At 41.3% G+C, this 23,642-nt stretch overlaps 1 protein-coding gene across 2 annotated transcripts in view; it reads left to right on the top strand.

Moving 5' to 3' along the window:
• The window catches only part of nup188 (nucleoporin 188), a 36,262-nt gene that overhangs the window by 6,424 nt on the left and 6,196 nt on the right, over window positions 1-23,642 (top strand). Inside the window, exons 6-35 of one of the 2 annotated variants that reach the window (XM_036588336.1) lie at window positions 389-481; window positions 1,895-2,014; window positions 2,124-2,335; window positions 2,569-2,683; window positions 3,938-4,138; window positions 5,919-6,008; window positions 6,284-6,349; window positions 6,438-6,557; window positions 7,906-8,032; window positions 8,479-8,634; window positions 8,803-8,929; window positions 9,769-9,856; window positions 9,956-10,032; window positions 11,331-11,445; window positions 11,532-11,652; window positions 13,005-13,071; window positions 13,369-13,494; window positions 13,600-13,733; window positions 14,337-14,443; window positions 15,075-15,281; window positions 15,520-15,689; window positions 16,603-16,672; window positions 16,996-17,063; window positions 17,483-17,678; window positions 18,790-18,867; window positions 19,803-19,888; window positions 20,142-20,287; window positions 21,147-21,319; window positions 22,261-22,461; window positions 22,656-22,748. In XM_036588336.1, the coding sequence (XP_036444229.1) occupies window positions 389-481; window positions 1,895-2,014; window positions 2,124-2,335; window positions 2,569-2,683; window positions 3,938-4,138; window positions 5,919-6,008; window positions 6,284-6,349; window positions 6,438-6,557; window positions 7,906-8,032; window positions 8,479-8,634; window positions 8,803-8,929; window positions 9,769-9,856; window positions 9,956-10,032; window positions 11,331-11,445; window positions 11,532-11,652; window positions 13,005-13,071; window positions 13,369-13,494; window positions 13,600-13,733; window positions 14,337-14,443; window positions 15,075-15,281; window positions 15,520-15,689; window positions 16,603-16,672; window positions 16,996-17,063; window positions 17,483-17,678; window positions 18,790-18,867; window positions 19,803-19,888; window positions 20,142-20,287; window positions 21,147-21,319; window positions 22,261-22,461; window positions 22,656-22,748 (3,750 nt within the window). Of the gene's footprint in view, window positions 1-388; window positions 482-1,894; window positions 2,015-2,123; window positions 2,336-2,568; window positions 2,684-3,937; window positions 4,139-5,918; window positions 6,009-6,283; window positions 6,350-6,437; window positions 6,558-7,905; window positions 8,033-8,478; window positions 8,635-8,802; window positions 8,930-9,768; window positions 9,857-9,955; window positions 10,033-11,330; window positions 11,446-11,531; window positions 11,653-13,004; window positions 13,072-13,368; window positions 13,495-13,596; window positions 13,734-14,336; window positions 14,444-15,074; window positions 15,282-15,519; window positions 15,690-16,602; window positions 16,673-16,995; window positions 17,064-17,482; window positions 17,679-18,789; window positions 18,868-19,802; window positions 19,889-20,141; window positions 20,288-21,146; window positions 21,320-22,260; window positions 22,462-22,655; window positions 22,749-23,642 lie in introns of both variants that reach the window. The other variant, XM_036588335.1, reaches the window with a different exon arrangement.

Raw genomic sequence — 23,642 nt, 5'->3', positions numbered from 1 at the left:
ATTTTAGTATTTAGACCCTTAAACAGTTTTTTAAAATCCATACATCATCTAGCAGAATGCCATTATGCCTAATAGTTAAAGATTGACCCTGGAGTTGATCTTTAAAGGTTTATCAGTATATTTTTTTTTATTTTCTTTCTTGAGAAATGCAATATATAGATACAGAGAAGTATACTATTACTACTACTACTACTACTACTAATAATAATATATAATAGTGATAATAAATAAAAATTGACCCAGAAGGTAATCTTTAAAGGTTTATCAGTATGTATTTTTTTAAATTGAGCAATTAATATATAGATACAGATAATCTGTGTAGTGGTTTATATTAGCTGTAAGTTGTGAATGAAAATGTCAATTTGCTGTGTCTGTGTTTGGTTTTCAGATAGCCGATTATTACTATGAGGAGAGGGTGTGTCTCCTGCGCTGTGTTCTCCTCCTTCTCACCTACTTCCAGGATGAGAGGCATCCCTATAGGGTAAGGATCTCTGTCACTTAAGGCACTACAGCCTTCTTCACGCCTACATCGACTAGAGATGTTCTGACCAGCTCCAAAGATGTCAGAGTCAGATCCAAACATGTTTTAATGGAATGGGTATCAGCCATATTAGGCCTGATCTAATTCTGATTGTTTCAGATGGTTTTACCCTGTTGTGCTCTGTTCATGCCTCAGTCATAAAAGTGCCCTCGTGACATTCATGATTTGCAGCAGTAAGGCACGTTTTTGACGTTAAAAGGCCCATTTCTTATGTATTTTTTGTTGTTTTGTGTTTTTCCTGTGTAGTCCATGTTTGACATTATGAAGTTTTATGTACCAAATAGTCCTAATTTATTTTAAAAGACCTTTTTTAAACTTGTCTTTATCACAGTTGGTGTGATATGTGGTATGTGAATGTATTGTTTTTTGTTGCATCACAAAAACGGCTGTTTTTATACTTTAGTTTCCATAAATGAACTGCATGGGCTGGAAAGTGAAAGTGTCTTGAAACTGTAACAGCGAGTGCATTAAAATGCCCTTAATAATCCGATAACTGCAGAAAATCAGATTTTGTCAGTAATCCGATCAACGCATTTACATGCACTTGAGTAATCAGATAATGGGGTCTACTTGAGTCAGACAGTAATCAGATTTCTGCTTTACAGCCGTAAACGTAAAATAAAACTCAGACTTCATTTTTTTTCTTTTTAAATTGCGCCACTTTACCTGACAATATGAACATACATCCAGTAGAACAGATGACAAATATTTACATCCTTCATTTCGTCAAACATGTGTTTGGTTTCAGTGTCGCTCCAAAAGTGTTGCGTCTCTCGGCGACGCTGCTCACTTTTCTTAATCGGATTTCTGGACCTTACTCTGATCTAAGAAATCAGAGTGTGCTGTTTACGTGACCATTTGAGTAATCGGGTCACTGCACAAATCCGATTATTGAGTGCACGTAAACGCTTCAAATTGGTTTACTTTTTAAAAAGTGGGTACAGTTGAGTTTTCCATGAAATAGGCCTTTTAACAGAGCAGTTTAAATGTCCACAGTGTGGGAAATGGAAAATGAAAACGGCAGTATCAGTGTTTCAGCTGTGTTTTAGCTGGCTGTCTTCTGTCAAAGTACAGTGGAAATGGTTTCACATGGAACGTGAGCAGGTTTTAAGCTCTGAGTCTGGATTTTCAAAGCATACCATTAGAAGCTTGTTGAAAATACTTGTGGCTGGTGTTAACATAAACGCCCTCTGGCAGATGCTGAATACTGAATGACTCAGATCAAGATTAGAGGCAAGAAAATGAGTTCCATAGTAGTTACTGAATAATTCCTGTTAAGGCATCATTCAATTAAAAATCGAATAATAAGCAGTTTGTTTTGATGACGGGCTGTTTGAATGTTTGTCTGTGCAGGCGGAGTACGCTACCTGTGTGAGTAAACTGGAGAAGGACCTAGTGAATAACTACCAGCAACAGTTTGAAGCTCTATTCAACGCGGAGGCTCCAACATGGGAAACTCACGGGAACCTGATGGTGAGACTAATCCAGTCTTTGTTTTTCCTATCTGCTTGGAGGAGAACAGGTTTTGTGGTGTTTTATCTAACTCTGTTGTCTCTCTCTCCTTCTCTCCTCTTGTCTGTAGACGGAGAGGCAGGTGTCTCGGTGGTTTACTCAGTGTCTGAGGGAGCAGGCTTTGCTCCTGGAGGTTTTGTTCCTGTACTACGCCTACTTCGAGATGCCTCCTAGTGACCTTTCAACCTTTACTCGGCTGTTTAAGGAGCAGGGCTTCGGGCAGCGGCAAACCAACAGGCACCTCGTAGACAAGAGCATGGACGCATTGGTGGACCGAATCGGGTTAGGACACAGATGAATTGACTCTACATATAGACTTAAAAATGCATCCGCTAGAGGAGCAGAATTAGAACAAACATGCTCATAGTTAAAGAATAAACATTATGACAAACTGCTGACAAACACAAACCAGGATAAACCAACAGCCAAATTAAGAAATCTTACAGGCTAGTCCGTTGTCATGTAATGTCCACATATATAAGCACGTTGGCTGACTGTGTCCTGTGTGTCTGCAGGTATTTCAGCTGCCTGATTCTAGTCGAGGGGATGGATATTGACTTTTTGCATAAATGTGCTCTGGAGGATCGAACAGAACAACACCAACTCAGCAACACTCCCGACATCAACAAGGTAATACTGACGAGTCATACACCAGCCAAACTTAATACAGGAGCAGAGTCGTCTGACCTGTCTTCATGGAGCTGTAAGTGTGGCTATGAGCACATACTGGTTATTAGGTTTGTTCTGTGTTAAAATTTTGTCATGTTAACAAACTGTTAGCAGGGGATTAAGAGAAAATGATTAATGTGTGTGTATAGAATAAATTTATATGGAGAATGGAGACAGACTGTCCCAATGATTAGTCACCACTCAAAGCATTATAATTGGGGCCCGATTTGAAGGGGGGGTGTGAGGAGATGCTGTTCCCCCAGTCAACAAAAGAACCACCTTGTGAAACAAGCGACCCCAACCCACCAAGTTTCCATCCACTTTTAATTAATATGATGTCACTTAAGAGTTTTGTAGTCGCTATTTTCGTTACATCCATATGAGATTTGCACACTACAGGAGTTCATGTCAGGGTTCTGATCCGGGCAAATCACGCACCCTTACAGAAGTGGTGCTTAAGTAAAGTCATGCTCTTTTGCTTTTCATTGATTTTGCCGTGAAGTGTTTGGTACAACAGCCCACTACCAGGTTTGCCTGGTTTGTGGTTTTCCCACCAAATTGTCTAGTTCGTAAATGCTGTTGTAGGAGAGGAGTATAAATGGTTGTGTTCATCCACATCTCAAGGAATCCAGTAACACTGTAGGTGGGACATTGGGCCAAGTGTGTTTTATTGATCATGGCTGCATCAGATATGAGTATAAATCACAAAAGGTGATTTTATTGGCAAGGAAGCAAGTTTATATGCTGATTCCAGTAATCTGAAAAATGCTGAACGTCGGACTGATACTAATCAGTCGATCCCTAGTTGCTAACATTGCTTGGATGTGTTAACATCATGCCTGATATTCCAAATGTTGCTGTGTAAAGTCTTATTACAAGGAATAAAGTGCTAATCAAAGGACTAACATAGAGAGACCCCAATATACTATGAAGCGTTCTGGGTTGAACCCACCACCTCCCTGAAATCTGTTTACAACTCGACCACTGATTGTAACATCATAAAAACAACTAATCATAGTACAGAGGAAGAAGCTGATGATCTCCTTTCATTCAGTGTCCATAAGCCCAATTCCAGACTTGGAGAAGCAACACATTACCTAGTTTAGTAGCTTCTCTGCTTTGACAGTCAGTTTAGTAGTGAAACCTCAGCTTATTGCCAAGCTCCTCATACATCAATCATCTGATTAACAACTTTCTTTCTCTCTCTCTGTGTAGGAGATGGATCAGATGTTGCTGACGTTTGGTGATATCTCCCACCACGGCCCGGTTCTGCTGGCCTGGGTCCTTCTCAGACATACGCTCCAGCCTGTGGAAGCTGGTCCGGTTGTCAGAAGGCTCGGCCAAACGACGCTCCAGCTGGGAGTGTTCCAGTACCTCACAGACATGCTGCAAGCCCTTGGCAACACAGACAACAACGTAAGAACACCACACGCTGAAAGGTTTAGTGAGGACTCAGAGGGGCTGGCTATCAAACAGTAACCTTAGGCTCCCGAGTGGCGAAACCGTCTAAGCGTTGGCCTTATCATCAGGAGATCACGAGTTCGATCCCTGGTGATGCTACAGCCGTCCGTAGCCGGGAGTCTGAGAGAGCACAATTGGCCTCGCTCTCTCTGGGTGGGTGGGATGGCCCCTCCTCCCCCCCCATCACTCAGCGCGATGCTAGTCAGCGCAGGCGTCTGTTAGCTGACGTAACAGATCTGGCGGTTGGCGCTTTCCTCCGAGCCCGTTCAGCTGTCCAATGACGTTGCGTGTGCGGCAGTTCGAAAAGATGCGGTGGCTGGTTTCGCAGGTCTCAGAGGAAGCCTGTGTTAGCCTTCACCCTCCTAGCGTTGATAGCATCATGTGATTGGGGGACTCCTAACTAGCAGGTGGAATTGGCTACGACTAAATTGGGGAGATAATTGGGTAAAATTTTAAAAAGAAAAAAAAAAATACAGTAACCTTAAAGGGGAATTCCAGCCAATTTTTTCAGTTAAATCATTGAGATGTAATCTTTCAGTGGTTTGATGTGAAGTGCTCTGTTCTAGAGAAACGTACCAAGTTAGAACTGTCCACAGTGGTGGTGATGAGATGGTGCTATATAGGAAAAAGTAAAGTTTCTTAGGTGACATGCTTCACAACACCCTGCATGTGCCTCTCCACCGTGAATGTGTTTTAAAAATGTTTTGTAGGCCAAAACTGTCTTAGGCATCAGGCAGCGCGTTCATGAGCATTTTGTGTAATAAGTTTCTGTAAGTCTGGGCGTTCATTACACGACTTTTAAAATCTTAACAGATTTCTAAAACGGAGAGCATCGCAAACTCAGCGTCATTCTGTTACGGAATTTCTCTTTATCGTGAAGTTGCTCACATTGGACGACAAGGAAAAAGGGAGAGCATAATGCGCATAACGAGTTTGTGTAAGAAAACTTACTGGACTGGACCTGTTTGCCCTTTTATGCATAGCAAAAGTGCAAACGGGGGCTTAAAACTGGGTTGAGAAATGCTGATTTCACAGTGAGAGCTGGAGAAATATTTCAAAACAAACTGGCAGCTGAGCTGAAACTGTAAAGAGAGTGACGTGACGTCTGGATCCACACATTATAAACATGATAACGGCTCGTATTCGCCTGCTTTACATGCAGCTCCTCTTGTCTCTGTGCTCCGCTGTTCAGGCGGTGTGCATGCACATCTCTCCGGCTTTTTCTCCGCTCTTCTAGCTCTGTGATTGGCTGTTGTTGGCATAATTAGTTGAGTAAATCTCTGACCGTCTCACACTACAGGACTCGCGAACGTTTTGAGTCATAAATATCAAACGTTTGATAATATCGGAGGGTCTCTGGTCAGAGATCTCTTCACATCGGATGACTAAAGATTCTCTCGTTTCTCCTCTTACACTAACAGATCATCCGCGCTGTCAGTCACTTTCAGTTGAGCTCCCGTCCTGGGACATCGCTTCAGATTGTGAAAATTTGTCACAAGGGGCATATCGGGGTTAACGTTGGGCAAAAAAATAGTGTAGTGTGCACCCAGCTGAAGAGGCATTAAACATTCTTGATGATTCTTGTACATCTTTAACCGTCAGTTTATGTGATTATTTTGAACTTTATACTTTGAATATGAATAATATCTACAATAAATCTATTCTTCTGGTTTTGTTTGACACTTTTTCTTCTTTCTCTCTCTCTCTCTCTCTCTCTCCCTTTCTTTCTCTCTAGTGCACTGCCAGTACTGCGCGAATGTGTATCTATGGTCTCCTCTCATTCGTGGTCACCTCCTTTGAAGAGGACACTTTGGGCAGCCAGCAGGTACTGCACTCATCTCCACAGCACCTTTTACTCAGATTGTGTTCAGACCTGTTTGATTTATTAACTGCACTTTGCTGTTCCTTTTCTCTGGTGTTATTAGAACTGAAACTGAAATATTGCTTTGAGTGGTAAATTCACCAACATGACGTTCAAAACTCAGACAGCTTAAGTGATAAGGGAGTTTTAGAGTCTCTTCCTTCTTTCCGTTCCTCTCTACGTTTGTCTAATTGTCCTTTTTTTCCTGAACTGTGTATCTTTTGTTTCATTGTATCCAGCATCTGATCAACGCTGCCTGTGAGGTCCTCGCAGCCCCAAGTCTAGCCGAGCTCTTCTGGGAGTCAGTGAGTGTCAAACAAATGTAATAAACACTAAAACATCAGCGTCCTGTCTGATTTGATCTCTAACCCTGTGTATGTTTGTGACCTGCAGAAGCCTAATGTGGGTCTGGAGATGATCCTGGACTCTGCGGTGGGGGTCTTTCCTCACAAAACTGGGCCGTTGTTGCAGTTACTTACAGCCCTACTGTCTGACAAATCTACTGCTAAAAGGGTACACACACACCCGCTGTGCTCATACCTCACTTTGATGGTCACTTCCAATCACGTGATTATATTACATGATTCCATACTTCATACACACATTCACACCCAGTAAACACACAACATGCCTATTCACACTGGATCACATTCAGCTACTACAGACATACAGTACTGTGCCAATGTCTGCCATTTATCTCTGCTTTACTAACATTTGAATTAATACAAATAAACAAATACATCTATTGTGATTGTTCTGTGTGGAGACTGAAGCTGACCTGATCAGGCCCAAATTATACTGCTAAATTTGAGACCCGACCCGAACCTGCTTTGACGTATGAGGCTGAATTTGGCTTCTTATTCACCACCATCTTAGTCAGAATTTCTGTTCCAGCTTAAATGGTGCAGCAGTTACATCTGGAGGTTCCATTTAAGGTGGAACGCAACAGTCAAACATGAAGCTAACTTGAGCTTAGAAGCACTAACAGAGAAGAGTTATCTCAGATACAGTTGTACAGCAATTTGCTTTGTTAATAAGCGCTTCAGTGGCTGGAATCAACTGGTATTTTGCACATCTGTAATATGCCAACAGTTTTTATCAGTAAAATTTATGGAATTGCCGACCATGCCTGGCAGATAACTGCGTCCACCTGCCCCTAATAAACTGTTAAATAGGTCCTCCGTTCACTACTGCAGCTACTTTCAGGAACCCTTACACGCTTTAGGTGTGCTTGTCAAGCAAGCAGAACATCTTTCCACCAGCCCAACACAATCCCTCTCATCATCTGTGGAGTGTCCGTGACTGATTACTGCTCAGCTTTATTCACAGTGTTACTTCAGAGCTGTTCTGAATGCAGTTGTAAACTAAAGTAGTCAGAGACCGAGAGGCCTCAAGAGAGAAAAGGTGTGCAGTGCACACAGTTTTCAAATCTGCTACATAAATAAATGTAAAAAAAATCTCCCGAAAGAGAACAGATCCGAGCCCGAGCCTGGCCTGGAGCATGATATTTTATCAAGCCCCATCAGGCTCTGGTCGAGTAGCAGACATTTGGTTTGAGTTTATTATCTTAATCGTTTCTCAAGCTCTCCTTAAAGAGGTCCAGTATTTAGAGTCATCATCCAATTCTTAGTTTATCTAATCAGTCCTTCATTAAATTAAATCAGGTGCTGCTGGTTGAGTTAAACAAATCCCTGTGATGGCTGGCTTGGTCAGCAACCTGTGTTTTACCAACTGTATTTTTCTAACCAGCATGTTCATCATAATAATCTTTTAAAAACGAAACATTCCTGTTAAGTTTTACTGTATTAATGTTTACATACTTTCAGGCTGTTACACTAAGCTCTTGCTCTCTCGTTCTCAGGTGTACACGTTTCTGGATAAAATGTCTTTCTACACAGAGGTGTACAAAAACAAACCCAACGACGTGCTGTCCAGAGAGGATGAGACGCTGTGGAGGAGACTGGCACCCAAACTCCTCTATCCTCTGGGTCAGTTGAGGGTTTTTTGTTTTTTTTTGAGGTTGTAGGGAGGTTGTGCATGTGCTTATGGTGGATAAGGGATGTTAAGTTTCTGTTGTGTGTTTGTTTTAATCATGAAGCAATGATGTGAAAAGTGATTTGATGAGGTGGTCATTTCATTGTTTTGGTTTGGTTTGATTTGATTATTCTGGCATTATTCACAATCATTTGTAAAAATGCACTAAATACATAAATGTAACTGAAGGTACTGTTACAAAGTAGCGTAATATTGGCTATAAAAACACTTCAGTTCGTTTTGGCTATTACTTAATTGATTAATTAGATGGTTAATTGTAATTGAATAAAATATTCCTTAATGTTCGCAGTTGATTCGGCACCTTCAGATTGATGCACCACCAGTTTGTAAAACTTCAGATATCTTCTGTGTGTCTGACTCAGTCTCTGTTTCTGTGCAGGTGCGGGTCAGACTAACCTGCGGATGCCTCAAGGGTGTTACGGGCAGGTGTGTGTGGGGGAGCAGGGATATGTGGTGCGGTGGGATTACTCCTACAGCTCCTGGACCCTCTTCACCTGTGAGATAGAGATGCTGCTGCATGTGGTCTCCACTGCAGGTACACACAACACATGCACAGTGTTCTCTATATACACATAGTGCTTATATGTATATCAAACCGGTTATACTTTGTGCCATAATGTTCATGCGCCCAACATGAAAACATTTAATCCACTGGTTACACATGTACGTACTTGGAGTGTTTTTTGTTTGTATTTTTTATTAGATGTGTTGGCCCATTGTGAGAGAGTGAAGCCCATACTGGACCTTGTCCATAAAATCATCAGTACTGACTGGACGGTTTCTGACTGCTTGCTGCCTCTAACTTCACGAATCTACATGCTGCTTCAGAGGTGAGGCGACATATTCTGACTCTTTAAGCAGCCATTTCGCTTTTTCTCTGCATGCAGCCTTTGTGCATGTTTAAATACCACAGTTCGGCAAAGCCTTTCACTATTATACTCACCTAAACTCTGAAAACACTGGGCAGAAAAAAGGTAGTAAAAAATAATATCTGACAAAAATCAGTTGCTCAAAAATTGTTGTGTTGGTCTTGTTTCCTGGTTTCAAAAGTAGATGGGGTCGGCGATCACAGTTCTTAAAGTCATTGTCACGACATGCATCACAATATTCTGACACAAATAATGTACTAGTAGTGCCACTTTTAAAAGCCATCAAGACCCTCTGTACAATGATTTTAATTAAACACTTCACAATGTACTCTTATTAAATCAAGCTAAACAGGACTAAAAATATCGCTGCCATCGGAACAAAACCTCGTATCTCCAAAATAGTATTTTTTTTTTAAAGAGAAGGAAAAGATCTACTTCACATGTAAGTCAATGGAACCAAACGTTTTTCCAAGTCATTTTGGGCCGTTTCTTTTGGTCCAGATATCATGAAATTTACACACAATATAAAGAGCAACAGGCATTTTCATATTATGTCAAAAAATGAAAAATGACAGAAATGGACATACAAGGTACGATATGCCCAGCTCTAGCTTTAGATTTTGTCCCAGACTTTCCCAAAATGTATCAGTGATCTTGTTTACAGACACGGAGGGGGAAAAAACAAAAAAAATATATACATATATATGTATACGTGTGTGTGTGTGTGTGTGTGTGTGTGTGTGTGTGTGTGTATATTTAATTGGTTGAGATTTGATTGATGAATCATTGTTGCATTTCAGGTTGACGTCTGTCATAAACCCCCCAGTGGATGTGATCGCTTCCTGTGTCAACTGCCTCATTGTTCTCGCTACACGGCAACCTGCAAAGGTAGGTGGAGCTAAAGAGATTAATCAGAGTGACTGATTAATCAGTTTATATATTAATACAGCACAGAACTGACTTAAAGCCTTTGCGCTGTTTGTGCAGGTTTGGTCCAGCCTGCAGCACACGGGGTTCCTGCCCTTTGCATCCGTCCCCCTAACGACCATGGCACAGACCATAAGGTAACAATCTCTATACACACGTTCAGTTAAACAGGTATGAGACGTCTAACAGACACTGACTTGAGCCCTTTGCTGCGTTGCACCCTGATGTAGTAATGTGTCAAACAGTGAGGGAAGATCAGACGTCCAGTTAGCTCTCAGTATGAGGAAGTTAATCAGCAAGGTGTTTTTTTCTTTTATGTTGCTTGACTGATGCAGTATGTTCTGTCTTTGTTAGCTCTTTCACTGTCTGCATAGTTATTGCTTCCTTCTTGATTTGAACAGTACAGACCCACCTGTGCCCAGCCTTGTGCTTATCTCAGACATGTATTGGTTGTTCTGTTCGTAACTTGAATTCCACCAATTATTTCTGCATAATTAAATGATTAAGATGTAAACAAAGTCATTCAGAGTGGTTTGGTGTGAAACGCTGTTCTTGAGAAATTTGCTGAGTCAGAACTGTTCACAGTGGTGGTGATAGGAACCAGACGTCCACCCGTAAAAGCTCCCTCACAGTCAGCGATAAGCAAGATGGCTATGACAGTTTTGCCTGCTTCTGTTTTGTGATACGCTTTTGGACTGGTAAGTTTTTCCCAATCTATTCACTGTGGAGAGGTCCCCAAAAAACTACATTTCTAGGACTTACCATTACTTTAGCATTTGCGTGAAAAGCTCAATGAAGAACATCACATCAAACCACTCTGAATGACTGTTTAAATCTCAGTGATTGAATTATGCAGAAATTTAGAAAAATCTGAGGAATTCCCCTTTAAGATCATACAGATACTTAAATATCATATCATAGTTCTGCCTATTTATTCTCTAAGTTTTTTTATTTATAAACTTATGACTTATTTAGTAGAACTTAATCATTGAAATATTAACTTATTCTCTATAATTTTAAGATGAAATTATTTAATATTTATATATTGTGTAAGTAGCACTAGTTTAGTCTCTGAATGTTTCGTCTTGTAGCAGCTGTTTTCACTTTATTACAACTTCATCCTGAAAATATTCAACTTTAATGTGCACAAGATGTTTTCCTTCTAAATATCGAGGTAGAATTTGCTGTTTGTGCACAGTTTCTTTAGTTTTGCAGCTGAGGTTTAGTCAGATTTCTTTAGCAGGATTTTTGATGTGAATGAGTGTTTATGAACTCATCCACCTGGTGCGTCTCTGTCCTGGCTTCTGTGAATGTAAAGGTGTCGGGCACAGTGAGCATAGGCTTTACTTTTGAATCGGGACAAAGTAGTAGTTTCTCTGTGCAGCAAACCACACGTCTTTATGTGACGTGATGTTGTTTTCTATGTCCCTGACAGCGCCGAGGGAATGAAAGCTGGTAACTATGGCAACCTGCTGGTGCTGTTTGAGCAGCCCCGAGGAGAATATGCCGTGACAGTTGCCTTCTTGAGACTGGTCACCACACTCGTCAAGGTAACGAACGCACACACACTCTCACAAAAACGTTTCAGCGATTTGTGCTTTTTGGAAATCACGTTTTGTGTGTGTTTTGTGTGTAGGGTCAGGTGGGCAGCACTCAGAGCAAAGGGCTGATTCCCTGTGTGCTCCTGGTGCTGAAGGAGATGCTGCCCTCGTACCACAAGTGGCGCTATAACACACACGGAGTCCGAGAGAAGATTGGTGAGATACGCACCCGCCTCATTCTGTTGAGACTACAAAACATTCATGTACCTGTATTTACATTAAACAGGATTATACTGCTTATGACTGCTGCTTTAATTATCTTTGAGCAGTAGGGCTCAGCCAGTGTACCGATCCTGTCAGCATTATTGATAACACGCTGATAATTAACAAATTAACAACTTTCTCCTCTCAGTAGTAACTCAGTTATTATTCAGCGAACCAGGAGAGGGTGGGTTTTTATTTATTTATTTATTTTTTTAAAAGAGGCCTCAACTAAGTTACTGGTTTTCTCTCTTTAGGAGCTTTTGAACGGTGGGCAAAAAGGTAATAGGTGTAAATGATTAATTTTAGCAAGCAATACAATTATCTTAGACCCCTCCTCCTTCATCAGAACCATTGATCTTCATATTCTTGTTGGGCGCACAGTTCACAGATGCCATGCTGACCCACTCAACATAGAAAATGGCCTTGTTTATGTAGGCTGGCTCAGGCACATAGCCTTCTGGACCACTGCCCAGTTAGGTACAGAAGCAACAGCTGTTCTTAAATTATACAAAGACAGCCAGGAATAACTGTTCACTCTGTCCTTCCATTGTCCTCTGAGGTACAGCCCACATAAAACACACAAAGATCACATACATAACACGTAATACTGAACATATTACACAAAGCATATAATACCGCGGATCCTTCAGTTTCCACCTTTTTTTGATGTTACTTTTGATGTTACTTCAATGCGTTCGTTCCTTTGTACTGTCCTGTCTGTAATCTTATGAGATTATATTACGAGTGGCAATCATCGGGGTCCAAGCACTGTGTGCCTGTATGGAAAAGTATTGGCCTTTTAACAGAACTTATGATGGGCAAAGTTTTTTGAATGGCCTCTGTTTATAATAGATGTGGGGTTTCAAAAGAAGATTCCTGCCAGATTTTGTACACAAAGACCTTTTAACCTTCATATGGTAGGCAAGTTATTTAAAAATGCCTCGAAAACAGTACAAAAGTTGGCCATGACTTGTATCCTAGGGATGATGCCGCCAAACTCTGCCATAGGAGTTTGTTTTCTGAACTCGTCACCTTTTTCCACTGCTCATGACTTCATGTCTGCTATTAGTCAGTAAAGCACTGTTTAACCAAGATTATTCGGGCACTTAATTGCAATCTAAACTACAATTATATTGGCCAATTTTATCGGTTATCCAAATTTTTCAACTGTGAGAGTTGGTGACTGTATCGGCCACGCCCTTGTAAGCAAGTATCGAAACAACACGGTGTGCGTACACACATGCACAGTATGGTTATTTTTATATTTATGCAGTACTTAACATTTACTGAATTAACTCTCTCAGGTTGTCTGATTTTGGAGTTGGTCCATGCTATTCTCAACCTGAGTCCTGAGGGGGAGTCAGAGGGCAGGTATGGAAACCCATGATGATCACCATAATAAAAAAAAAAAGTGGCATCACTTTTTTAAATTCTCTGTTACAGTTTGGATTATCTCAGCACTGTCTTAGGTTCAACCACCTTAATTATTTTCACGATTCAGTTCATTAGTTCCCCCTGTGATTTTTAGAAAAGGGAATGATTTATATGCAACTATTATGTGATTGGCTAGTAAATAATAATTGCTTAGTATTCATGAGTCTTACACCTTTTATATTAATGTCTATATGAGAGTTTGGTCCCTGATAACCTCTGTGTGTGACCCCGCAGCACTCCCAGTCTGCAGTCTCTCTGTATCTACAGCCTGGCCAACACTGAGGCAGGTCAGGCTGTGGTCAACATCATGGGCGTCGGAGTGGACACCATCAGCGTGGTACTGGCAGCTCAGCCCAGCAGGTAGGAGGGAGTATGTGTGTGCGCTCGCTTTGTTTTCGTTCTTTTTGCCATTTTTGTTCAACTCCGCTTCTCTCTGTCTGTTTGTCTGTCTTTGTCTTTCAGTAGTGGTAGCTGTGAAGGTCCTGGGCAGGTGTTAATTCAGACGGTGAAATTGGCCTTTTCAGTCACCAATAACGTCATCAGACTGAAACCGCAGTCGGACACGGTTTCTCCTCTGGAGCAGGCTCTCACACAGCACGGTGAGAAAACACACAGGCGCTTTTTTCTGCAGTGTGTTGACCTTATTTTGCATCACTGATAATAATGAATGTTTTTGCCTTTCACCCAAGAAACATGTTTATTTGTGCACCCATTGGCCTTTTCTGTTTATGTATCTAAACAGTTCCACCTTTTATTAGGCAGTCACACCTGATACATTTAGAAATTTCTTAAAAGTTTGTATCTCTATAATTTAGCTTTTGATTAATTTTCTACCTTTGTTTTTTGTATTTATCTTTTTAAAATTTGGTCTATCATTGCTTTGTAGGATTTTAAACGAATACTCTTAATTTTAATTCTTTTTTTTCCATACTTTGCTGTTACTGAACAGTAACTGTAATTAGAAGGAAATTAAATTTCTTCCATAACTTGTCTGTAAAGCACTTTGAGCTGCCATTGGTATGAAAAGTGATCTGTAAATAAAGTAGTTGTTATAATAAGGATTAGAAATACAAAATATTTTGTCACACAGTAACAGTGTTGTCATCTTTTAACATCGTATCCTAAAGTAATAAGATCATATTGGTGTGTTGGAATCCTTACTGTAAATCTTTCCCATCTGTAAAAAACATTTTTAATTCCAGGTGGGCACGGCAACAACCTGATAGCGGTTTTGGCTAAATATATTTACCACAAGCACGATCCAGCACTGCCGAGACTCGCCGTCCAGCTGCTGAAGAGACTCGCCTCGGTAATGGTCGACAGTCAGCTCTCTTATTTTTACTCATTGATTGCTGAATTGTTTATCTTTTTAAATGATCTGCACTAGTTTTCCTTCCTTTTTTTTTTTTCCTCCAGAATTATCCTCATTAGAGCACAAAGGCTGTCAAAGAGTAAACATTTGGAAATTTAAAGAATTTAATGAAAAGAATTTTACATTTGAATGTAGAAAAACGTTCCTGGCCAGAAATTCACACAAACAAACACACGATCATTGCCAATCACCCAGAAGAGCATGGCAATACTAACCATAAATAAACAAAACAACACATATCTTGGCTTCAGAGTTTAGAAACTGTAAGGGTATGTTTGGAAATATTTCACACATCTTTAGTAAGCTGAATAATGCTAATTAAAAATTTGTTCTCGTATGAGGGAACTGAACAGTCTGCTTCAGATGTCTTTTTCCGACAAGCCGGTGCTCCAAACGTGGATGGTTTTTACTGTAGTGATAGCTAATAATTAAGTACTATATTGATAAGGTAGAGCAGTAAGCTCCTGGTTATTGTTGTCAGTCACTGATCTCATTTTTGGCCGATGTACTCGTACTTCATTTGTTGAATTCCACTCAAATCACTGAGTTCTCTGTGTGTTCTGTGCAGGTGGCTCCCATGTCTGTGTATGCGTGTCTGGGCAGCGACGCTGCAGCAATCAGGGACGCGTTCCTCACTCGACTGCAGAGCAAGACAGTCGACCTGCGTATTAAAGTCACCATCCTCGAGTTCCTCACTGTTGCAGTGGAAACACAGCCTGGACTCATCGAGCTCTTCCTCAACCTCGAGACCAAAGATGGCAGTGAAGGGGCAAAGGTGAGTCATTAGGACTGTATGTTATCCCTCCTCCTCCTCTAACCCATTTCTAGATGATGCTATAGATATTGTTTGACTGAAAAGCAGGTTAGTCAGTTGCATCTATTTGGATACAGATTCTGTACATTAATACTGCAGCGTTTCCTTTTGTTTGGGTGCTTCTAACCTTTAGATTTCTGTATGTCTGTTTTTCTCTTTGTTCATTCATATATATGGATATGTGTGTGTGTGTGTGTAGGAGTTTTCTCTGGGTGAGTGGAGCTGTCTGGCCGTGGTCCTGGAGCTGTTGGACTGTGAGCTGCAGGGGCAATACTGGTGTCCCCCTCTGTTGCAGAGAGCTGCACTGGCATTCCTGCACGCCCTGTGGCAGGACCGCAGAGACAGCGCACTGTCTGTGCTCCGCACCAAGTGAGTGGGACGTGGCTTAATAGGCCTCAAATTGTGTACAGCTGCCACTAACTACAGGGGAGAGTAACCCTGCGTTCACACCGGCAGCGACTTTTCGCCTCTTGTCACCCAAACGCTGGTCACTCATCACCTGTGGGCGTTTCTGAACCTCCAACTGACTGTTGGTTGCCATGGTTTCACTGACACCAAGCACAAATCAGATGCGTTCCTGCTAAAATTAACATCCTGGTGAGAAATCACTCGTGTGCTTATTTTTTTATTTAATCCCTGTCTGTGCAGTCAGTTTGTGAGGAAAACAGTATTTGGTCTTTGCCATTTCTGTGTGTTTGCAGTGAAAGCACGACGCCATTATTCCATCTCTAGTAGGAACAATTATCTAGGGAAAAAAAAACGGAGCGTACTGTTTCACAGTGGCCGAGATGAAGCGCGTACTACGCTACCAAGTGCTCAATTCCTATCGGTAGTCACGTCGCTTCGCTCCTTATTTGCATACAGTGGAACTCTGCTCAGCTTTGTCGCATCGCTGACTCCTCCCACTTCGCGTCAGCAACGTTTGCGCTGCCTCCTGTAACTGGAAGTCGCCAGCTCTCATTGAAAATAAATGACTGCCAGTGCGAATGCAGGGTAACAGTACATAAACCAGGTGTGTCAAACTGGATTCCTTCTGGGGCGCAGCTCTGCAGAGATGAGCGTTTTCCCTCTTCTAACATCCTGAATTCAATTCGTGAGGCCTCAGTTGGCTGATCAGTTGAATTACATGTGTTTAATGAGACGCAGTGATAAACTGTGCAAAGCTGTAGCCTGGAAGGAGCTCAGTTTGACATGCTTTACGTACTTGTACACACACACACACACACACACACACACTCATAGATGCTCACACAAACACTGCCCCACTTGTCTTTCTCTTCAGGGAGAAGTTCTGGGACAATCTGACCACGCCTCTCTTTGGGACCCTGCCCCCACCGTCAGAGACCACCGAGGTGGGTTCATTAATGGGCTCCTGTTAATTTTGAAGGATCGTCCTCTAATACAGACATTAGAGATGCATTACCTCAGGTTATATACCAACGCAGAGCACCTGTTCTAATACCAGATTTATTTTTTGTGTAAGCCTAGCATGTGGGTGCTTTGTGTCATTAAGTTCCATCTGAAATGACTATATCTAAGCTGGGCAGTGCTAATCTATGCACAAAACATCCCATTGCATGACTTTAATATTGTAGTACGTCTTTACCACAACTAACATTGCTTATGTTGTCTAATAAATATCTGGTAATTAATCTTGCATTTCTGTTCTGTTTAGCCGTGTGTTTTGGAGTCTTGTGCCTTTGTGATGAAGATTATAGGCCTTGAGATCTACTATGTTGTCAGGTGAGATATTATTAGACACATAAAGGACCCGACACACCCAGCGCGATTTATACAGACCACAATAAATTGATTTGAGCATGTGTATAATGAATATCCTGCTCATCAGACACAATAATTGTATTGAACCACATCACATCCTGTGTGTGCTTTGTTTTAATGTGGGAAAAACTGTCCAAATATTTTGCATTTTCTTGCTTATTCGCATCGCGTTCTGTGTGTAACAGCCTTAATACTCAAACATAAAAATGGCATAAAAATGAAATCTTACACACACACAAAATGATTGTGTAGTTTAACTGCCTATTCAAATTGAAATGTGCTGAAATGTGAGATTCCATAACGCCTTTGATCATTTTAAAGAAAGAAATCATTGACAGTGATTTTGAGGTCAGAGATGTACAACTCTGTGTGTGTTGCAGTGGTCAGCTGGAGGGCTCTCTAAAGGCAGCGCTGCAGCGGCTGAGCTCCCAGCGCCGGTATGAATTCTGGTCTCAGTATGTGAGGGAGCTGGTTTGTGCTGCCTGTGAGGGAGAGGACGGGGGGATGAGGTCACTGTCGGAGTCTCAGATGCTCATCTCGGCCTGGCGGACCCTGCTTATACTCTCCACCAGCCACGTGAGTCATTTATATTCATACACATTCATACTCTCCATTATCCACATGAGTACATTTATATTTCTTGATAGGTTATCTGCCTCAGATTTGCTTCCTGCTTCCTACTAATTAGAAATTGTTGAGGGTGTAGCGTAGTAGCACCTATTTGAATATATTTCATATGTTTTTTTGAAAAATCTAAATTTTAAATTCATTTAAAATTCCAAACTTTTGAATGCTACTGACACTCATACTCTCCACCAGCCATGTGAGTTCACTATACCCATAAAATACATACTGTTTATGCAGTAGTGGAATATAAGTAATATAGACAATAAAAGCCACATGCCAAGCTTTAGGAACTAGTCGTTAGTCCTGCAGAAGGTAAAGATTAAACATGGAGAAGCAGCATTTAGCAACTATGCTGCTCTTAAATGGAACCAGTTGACCGGGAGCATTAGAAGAGCCCCGACACTGGACACTTTAAATCCAGACTCAAAACGTTCCTGTTTGAGCAGCTTTCAGCTCAGTTTAAACACTGTCAGCGTTTCTAGCCCCTTTTCCTCTGTAACGGCACTTTTTTATCCGAGTCTATATTTTAAAAATTTTAATTTGATTATTTAACTGTCCTGATTTAATTTCTAATTAGATTTTAATTTTTTTTATCTTTTAAATGTGTTGTTTGTCATGTTTTAAGTATGTTTTTAATTGTTTTTTTCTATTTATTGTCTGACACTATTTTCTCCTTGCCTTAAGTTCTCTTTACATTTATTATCTAGAAGTGCCATACTTGGATGTTAGAACCAAATGCCCTACAGAATCTCATACTATGCATCAGCCACATGATGTAATGAAGCACGTTGACACAGTACCAAGCGTTGCTCCATGTAAAAGACTATACTCTCGTGCTCACTCAGTCACGTGTGAACACTATAATGAACTACGCTATATTACACTGTAATATACTGTATTAAACGACACAGTATGAAGGCAATTACACATTCTTATTGAACAGTATTACCTTAGTATATGCTACTGGTACGCTGTTATACGTATCTCACTGTTACACATACTGCTCACTGGCCGTGTTTGTCTTGATTGTTCTAAACTGGGTGTTTGTGCATGTGTGCAGTCTGATGTTATGCAGCTGAAGGAAGACGCTGTTAGACTGAAGCTGTTCATGGATGTTCTAGAGGGAACCAAAGCAGCAGTAAGTCTCACTGTCTAACCTCCACGTAAACACAGAGTAATGTGTAAGTAACTGTTGGACACTGATGGACACATCCTTAGGCTGGCATTACCTGGTGCAAATAGTTGCATGTTGTGAACTGCATGCAGCATAACTTCCGTGCAACTTGATGGTTACATAAAGCAGTTCAAAAACAAAGTTGGACGCAACACGTTCAGTTACTCCACTAGTTTAGCTAAATTAGCAGCTCGTATTTTGATACACCGCCTTCGTACGATTTCTTCAGCTGTCATTGACGTTCTTTTTCGTTATCCATACATCTGTGATCATTTACTGTATATTTGACTCTTAAATCTTGTCTGCATGTTAAGCCTTTGAAATTAATGTTCAAGCATTACAGAAGTGCTACAAGTTTATCGAAGAGCATGTTTCTGTATCCTCTGTTGTAATCATTTTCATGCTTTCCAAATGAATCTGAGCTCTCTAAAATTAGGGGACGTCAAGTGAGGAGAAAACGAATCCAGCTGTGTAGATCAGGATAACAGCAGGCTAAAGAAGAATAAATGCTGGCACAAGCAGCTGGCTGGTTAATGCAGCTTGGAAAGTTCAGGAAACTGACAAAATGAAAAATAGCCAACTGTACGTAACGTCAGACGGATCTCTGTTCCAACCACCCATTAAACCATCTTTCCGTGTTTTCTTGCCTGTTAATCTGGTAAAATGGCATTGTTTGATATGATCATGTGATGCAGTATGGCCATAATGATTGGCTGTTTAATAAAAGTCATTCATCAAAGTTGAGACTCTTGTTGTGCCCGAGTTTCAAATGAGTTGCAGTCCTCCTCATTATGTGGTTCAGTTGCTCGAAACCTACATTAAACTAAATTTCACAACGTTGAAAGTTTTACAGTGTAAAAACAGCCGTAGACTAATGTATGTATGTCTGTGTGTCTTAGTTGCTGATGCCTCAGTCTGTAGCGTGTCTGCGTCTGGGCTCCATGATGGCCACCCTGCTGCTCATCCTGCTCAAGCAATGGAAGAGGTGCGTGTGAGGGCGGGGCAGTACGTCAGTATTTATCATCAGTACTCAAAAAAACACTTTTGACTAAACTGTTTAACTGGAATTACTGTAGCAAACTATGTAACATGTTGAACACAAATCATTGGGTTCATAATTTTAAGTTTTTTATTTTAATTTAAATATTGTGACATTGTCTGTTGCGATGTCCCATTTTTGCCACCTCTAATATGTGAGGCCAAGACTTAATGTTTCAATCTCTCTCTCTCTCTTTCAGTGTGCTGGTTTCAGCTCCTGCTCTGTTGCCTCCTCTCTCTCTGATGCTGGAGAATGTTCTCCAAGCAGATCAGCAGCTGATGGAGAGAACCAAAGCAAAGCTCTTCTCAGCTCTAATATCTGCCCTACACATTCAGGGCCTTAACGGTAAGTGTGCGTGCGTAAGAGACAGAAATAGGTAATCACAGTTTTTTGTACAAGGTTACCAGTCTATTTAAATTGCCCTAAAGCCCCTGGGACACAGTAAAATATTACAATGTTTGTATGATATTAAAATTGAGTTTTATTTTTAAATGTTTAACAGAGTAAAAGTTAGGCAAATAATGAAACATGGTTTTCAAAGCGCTGATCAGAAATACCTGAGAACTGCTTATGTGTGGTCTAATATTGATGAGTGCGCGTGATTGACAGCCCTCGGTCCAGCACTCCCAGCGTACTACATCACCGAGGCAGAACTAAACACAACAGCGCGAGTGAAGCAGGAGAAATGGGTGAAACGGGCTCTACGTCCACAGGTGGTGGTGTAGACCCCGCTGTGCCCCTTCACTAAAAAGGTTATCTAGCTTTTATACAGAGAAGGTCCTGATTCACTTTACTGCTGGATGTGCATGCAGGGAATGCTGGCCTGGCCGGTTAAACAAACAGATGAATGGCCATTCTTGCTAGATTAGCTTTCCCCTGGTGGTTTCTCTCAGTTTAGTTAAAGCTGTGTGGCGGGACAGACATCAGCCTTGTGTTTGGTGAGGATACTGCTTATGTATGTGCTTCCCAGGATTAGGAGCATCCAGTTTACATACAGAGGAGAATGTGGTCAAAATACATCAGCCATGTATTGGACATTGGAAAGTTATGCGCAGGATGTACTGTGTAATTGTATATTGTGCCGCATGCAAGAGCCAGATTAACCTACTTAGAACAAAAACAAGTTTAGGTTTTGGGCTTTAACAGGTTGAACACTTTTTCTGTGTATGACGCTGAACCTCAATTAAATTGAATTGTTGATCAGGAGGAGAGATTACCCAGCTGCCCCAGCTGCTACTGTGCGTGTGTGAGACGGTCCAGGACGAGGCTCTGGCTTTGATTGACAGCACACGGCACATTACCCAGAAAAGCGACACCCAGGAAGACAGCATGGAGACAGACACGCCGCGCAGTGTGCAGAAAGACCAGAGAGACTCGGTCAGTACGTGTGAGACAGTAAACGAGACAGTAAATGTGTTGCAAGAAGTTGCTTACGATGTTGAAAGGGTCACTGGGATATAAGCCACTTGAGGTTTTGCATTACAGTCACAGGTAAGGGGTGTTAGACATGAACACAATTCACCAAGCATAATAAGACACTGGTGTGCAATAAATAATTGTAATTTAATTTCTCTGAAAAGCAGAAGGGTTTGTTTAAAGTGGCAGTCCAGCCTAAAACTAGAGTTTTAGAGTTACTTGTGTAATGCAGTATTCTCTAGCACAGCATAATTATTCCTCTCAGCCTCAACACTTTGAGGGAATTCAATTTTATATAAATATATTATTATATATTTTAATGTCCTTCCACTACAGGACCCAGCACCTATTAGGCAAATATGTCATTTAAACATTAGGAATCCCTGTGATGGCAACCAATCCTGACTGCTAGCTTAGCCGCTGATCTGCAGGCTAATAAACAAAACGTGTTAGCTTCAGAGTAACTCTTACCTCAGTCATCAAACAAAATTGTAGGAAACAGTGATTCTATCTTTATTCAGCACAAAATGGACCCCAGACACCAGTTTTAACCCTTTCAGCCAGAAAAAAGAAGCCAAAGTGAGGTAAAGTGTTGTGATAGCCAGGTAGCTAGCTTTCTGAAAAAAACACAAAAAAAACAATCCACCCCAAAGCAGTTATAGTGTTTCAAAGTTCCTCCCACCTTTGAGATAAATCATCAGAAGGGAGTCTTACGACTTCTGAAACCAGAAAAATCTTATTCTGGAGACGACTGTGGGTGCAAATTAGCATGTTTACAACACATGGTTAAATTTTTAATTTTGTCTGGAGCGTTCCTTCAACACAAGGCCATGGTGGTTAAGTTGCATAATGATTCTCTCTCTCTCTCTCTCTCTCTCTCTCTCTCTCTCTCTCTCTCTCAGGTGTGCGTGTTGGCTCTGCACCTGTCTAAAGAGCTGTGTCGGGCGGATGAGGATGGTGAGCAGTGGCTTCAGGTGATGAGGAAGCTGCCGGTTCTGCCCTCAGTTCTAAGCGCTCTAGAACTCAGCCTGCGCTCCAAACAGAACCTTTACTTCACTGAGGCTGCGCTGCATCTGCTGCTCACACTAGCCAGAACACCACAGGTACACAAACTCACCCACTCCTCCACACATTAGTGCACTCACAGTCTCATCAGCACACATTCTGCACCAACTCATTATAGGAACGTAATGTTACACTGTTATTTCTCGTTATCTGTTGTATATCTAAGCACTTTTTCCATCGAATGCCTCGCCAATGAAGTGATTATGCTTGTGTTGTTCTTTTGGTGCCGTAGGGAGCAGCAGCAGTGGCAGGTGCTGGAGTGATTCAGAGTATCTGCCTCCCTCTGCTCAGTGTGTATGAAGGTCCAGCAAACGGAGCCACACAGGTACAGAGACTCCCTTCCTTCAGTCCACTAGTGCAGGGGTCACAACCCAAATGTTAAGAAGAGCCATTTTGTCCTTTCAACAAAAATCCAGCCACCTTTGCTGTAAAAATCAAACCACCATCTTGGCTGTAAATATGTCTCAGTATGTGCTAACGTAGTAGTATAAGCTAAAAATATAAACAAAAATACAGACTCATTTTGCTCTGCTTTAAGCTTCAGCTCAGCTATAGCTGCTTTTCTCGCATCTCCGGCAAAAGTAGAACAGTTTCTTGTAAAACGTCTCTCAATGTTTGACTTTTTGAGCAGCTGAAGTCGCTTCTCATTCTCCAGCTTCTTGTTGGAAGTCACAAAGATGAAGTCAGTTTCTCGTTTGAATTTTCCTGTTCCACCTTAAATGGTAATGCAGTTACATATTTAAGTTATGTTTAAGGTAGAACAGGAAAATCCTAACTAGAATCTGACTTCATCTTCGAAAAGGAGGGTTATTTTACCTAAAAATCGAATTCTGCTGTGGAGCCACAACAGGGCAGTAAAAGAGCTGCATGTTGTCGACCTCTTCGACCAGCAGGTCATAACTGCTATGCTGGGTCATAGCTAAGACCAGTTTTCAGAGTACTTTACCATCTAAAGATGTATTTTTTTAAGGTTTGTCACCCTCTCCTCGACTCACCCCTGAGACCCCACAACACTTCTCATTTCTTTATGTGGGGAATGTGGAGATTAGCTCTGGAAGAACAGAATAGTCTGGTTCAGTTGTAAACATTAGCTGCGTTGCTGGCTTTGCTGCTACTCGTAGTGTGTTCAAGGTGAGGACTTTACCACGCAGGATGGCTACTAAAAGCACAGATGAAAAATGAGAAAGATATTTCAGACTCCAAATAAACAAACAGCCAC

This window comes from Colossoma macropomum, unplaced genomic scaffold, assembly GCF_904425465.1.
Source record: "Colossoma macropomum unplaced genomic scaffold, Colossoma_macropomum, whole genome shotgun sequence".
NCBI lineage: Eukaryota > Metazoa > Chordata > Actinopteri > Characiformes > Serrasalmidae > Colossoma > Colossoma macropomum.
Note: the sequence above shows the minus strand (reverse complement) of the source record. Positions and strands in the feature narration are given on the sequence as shown.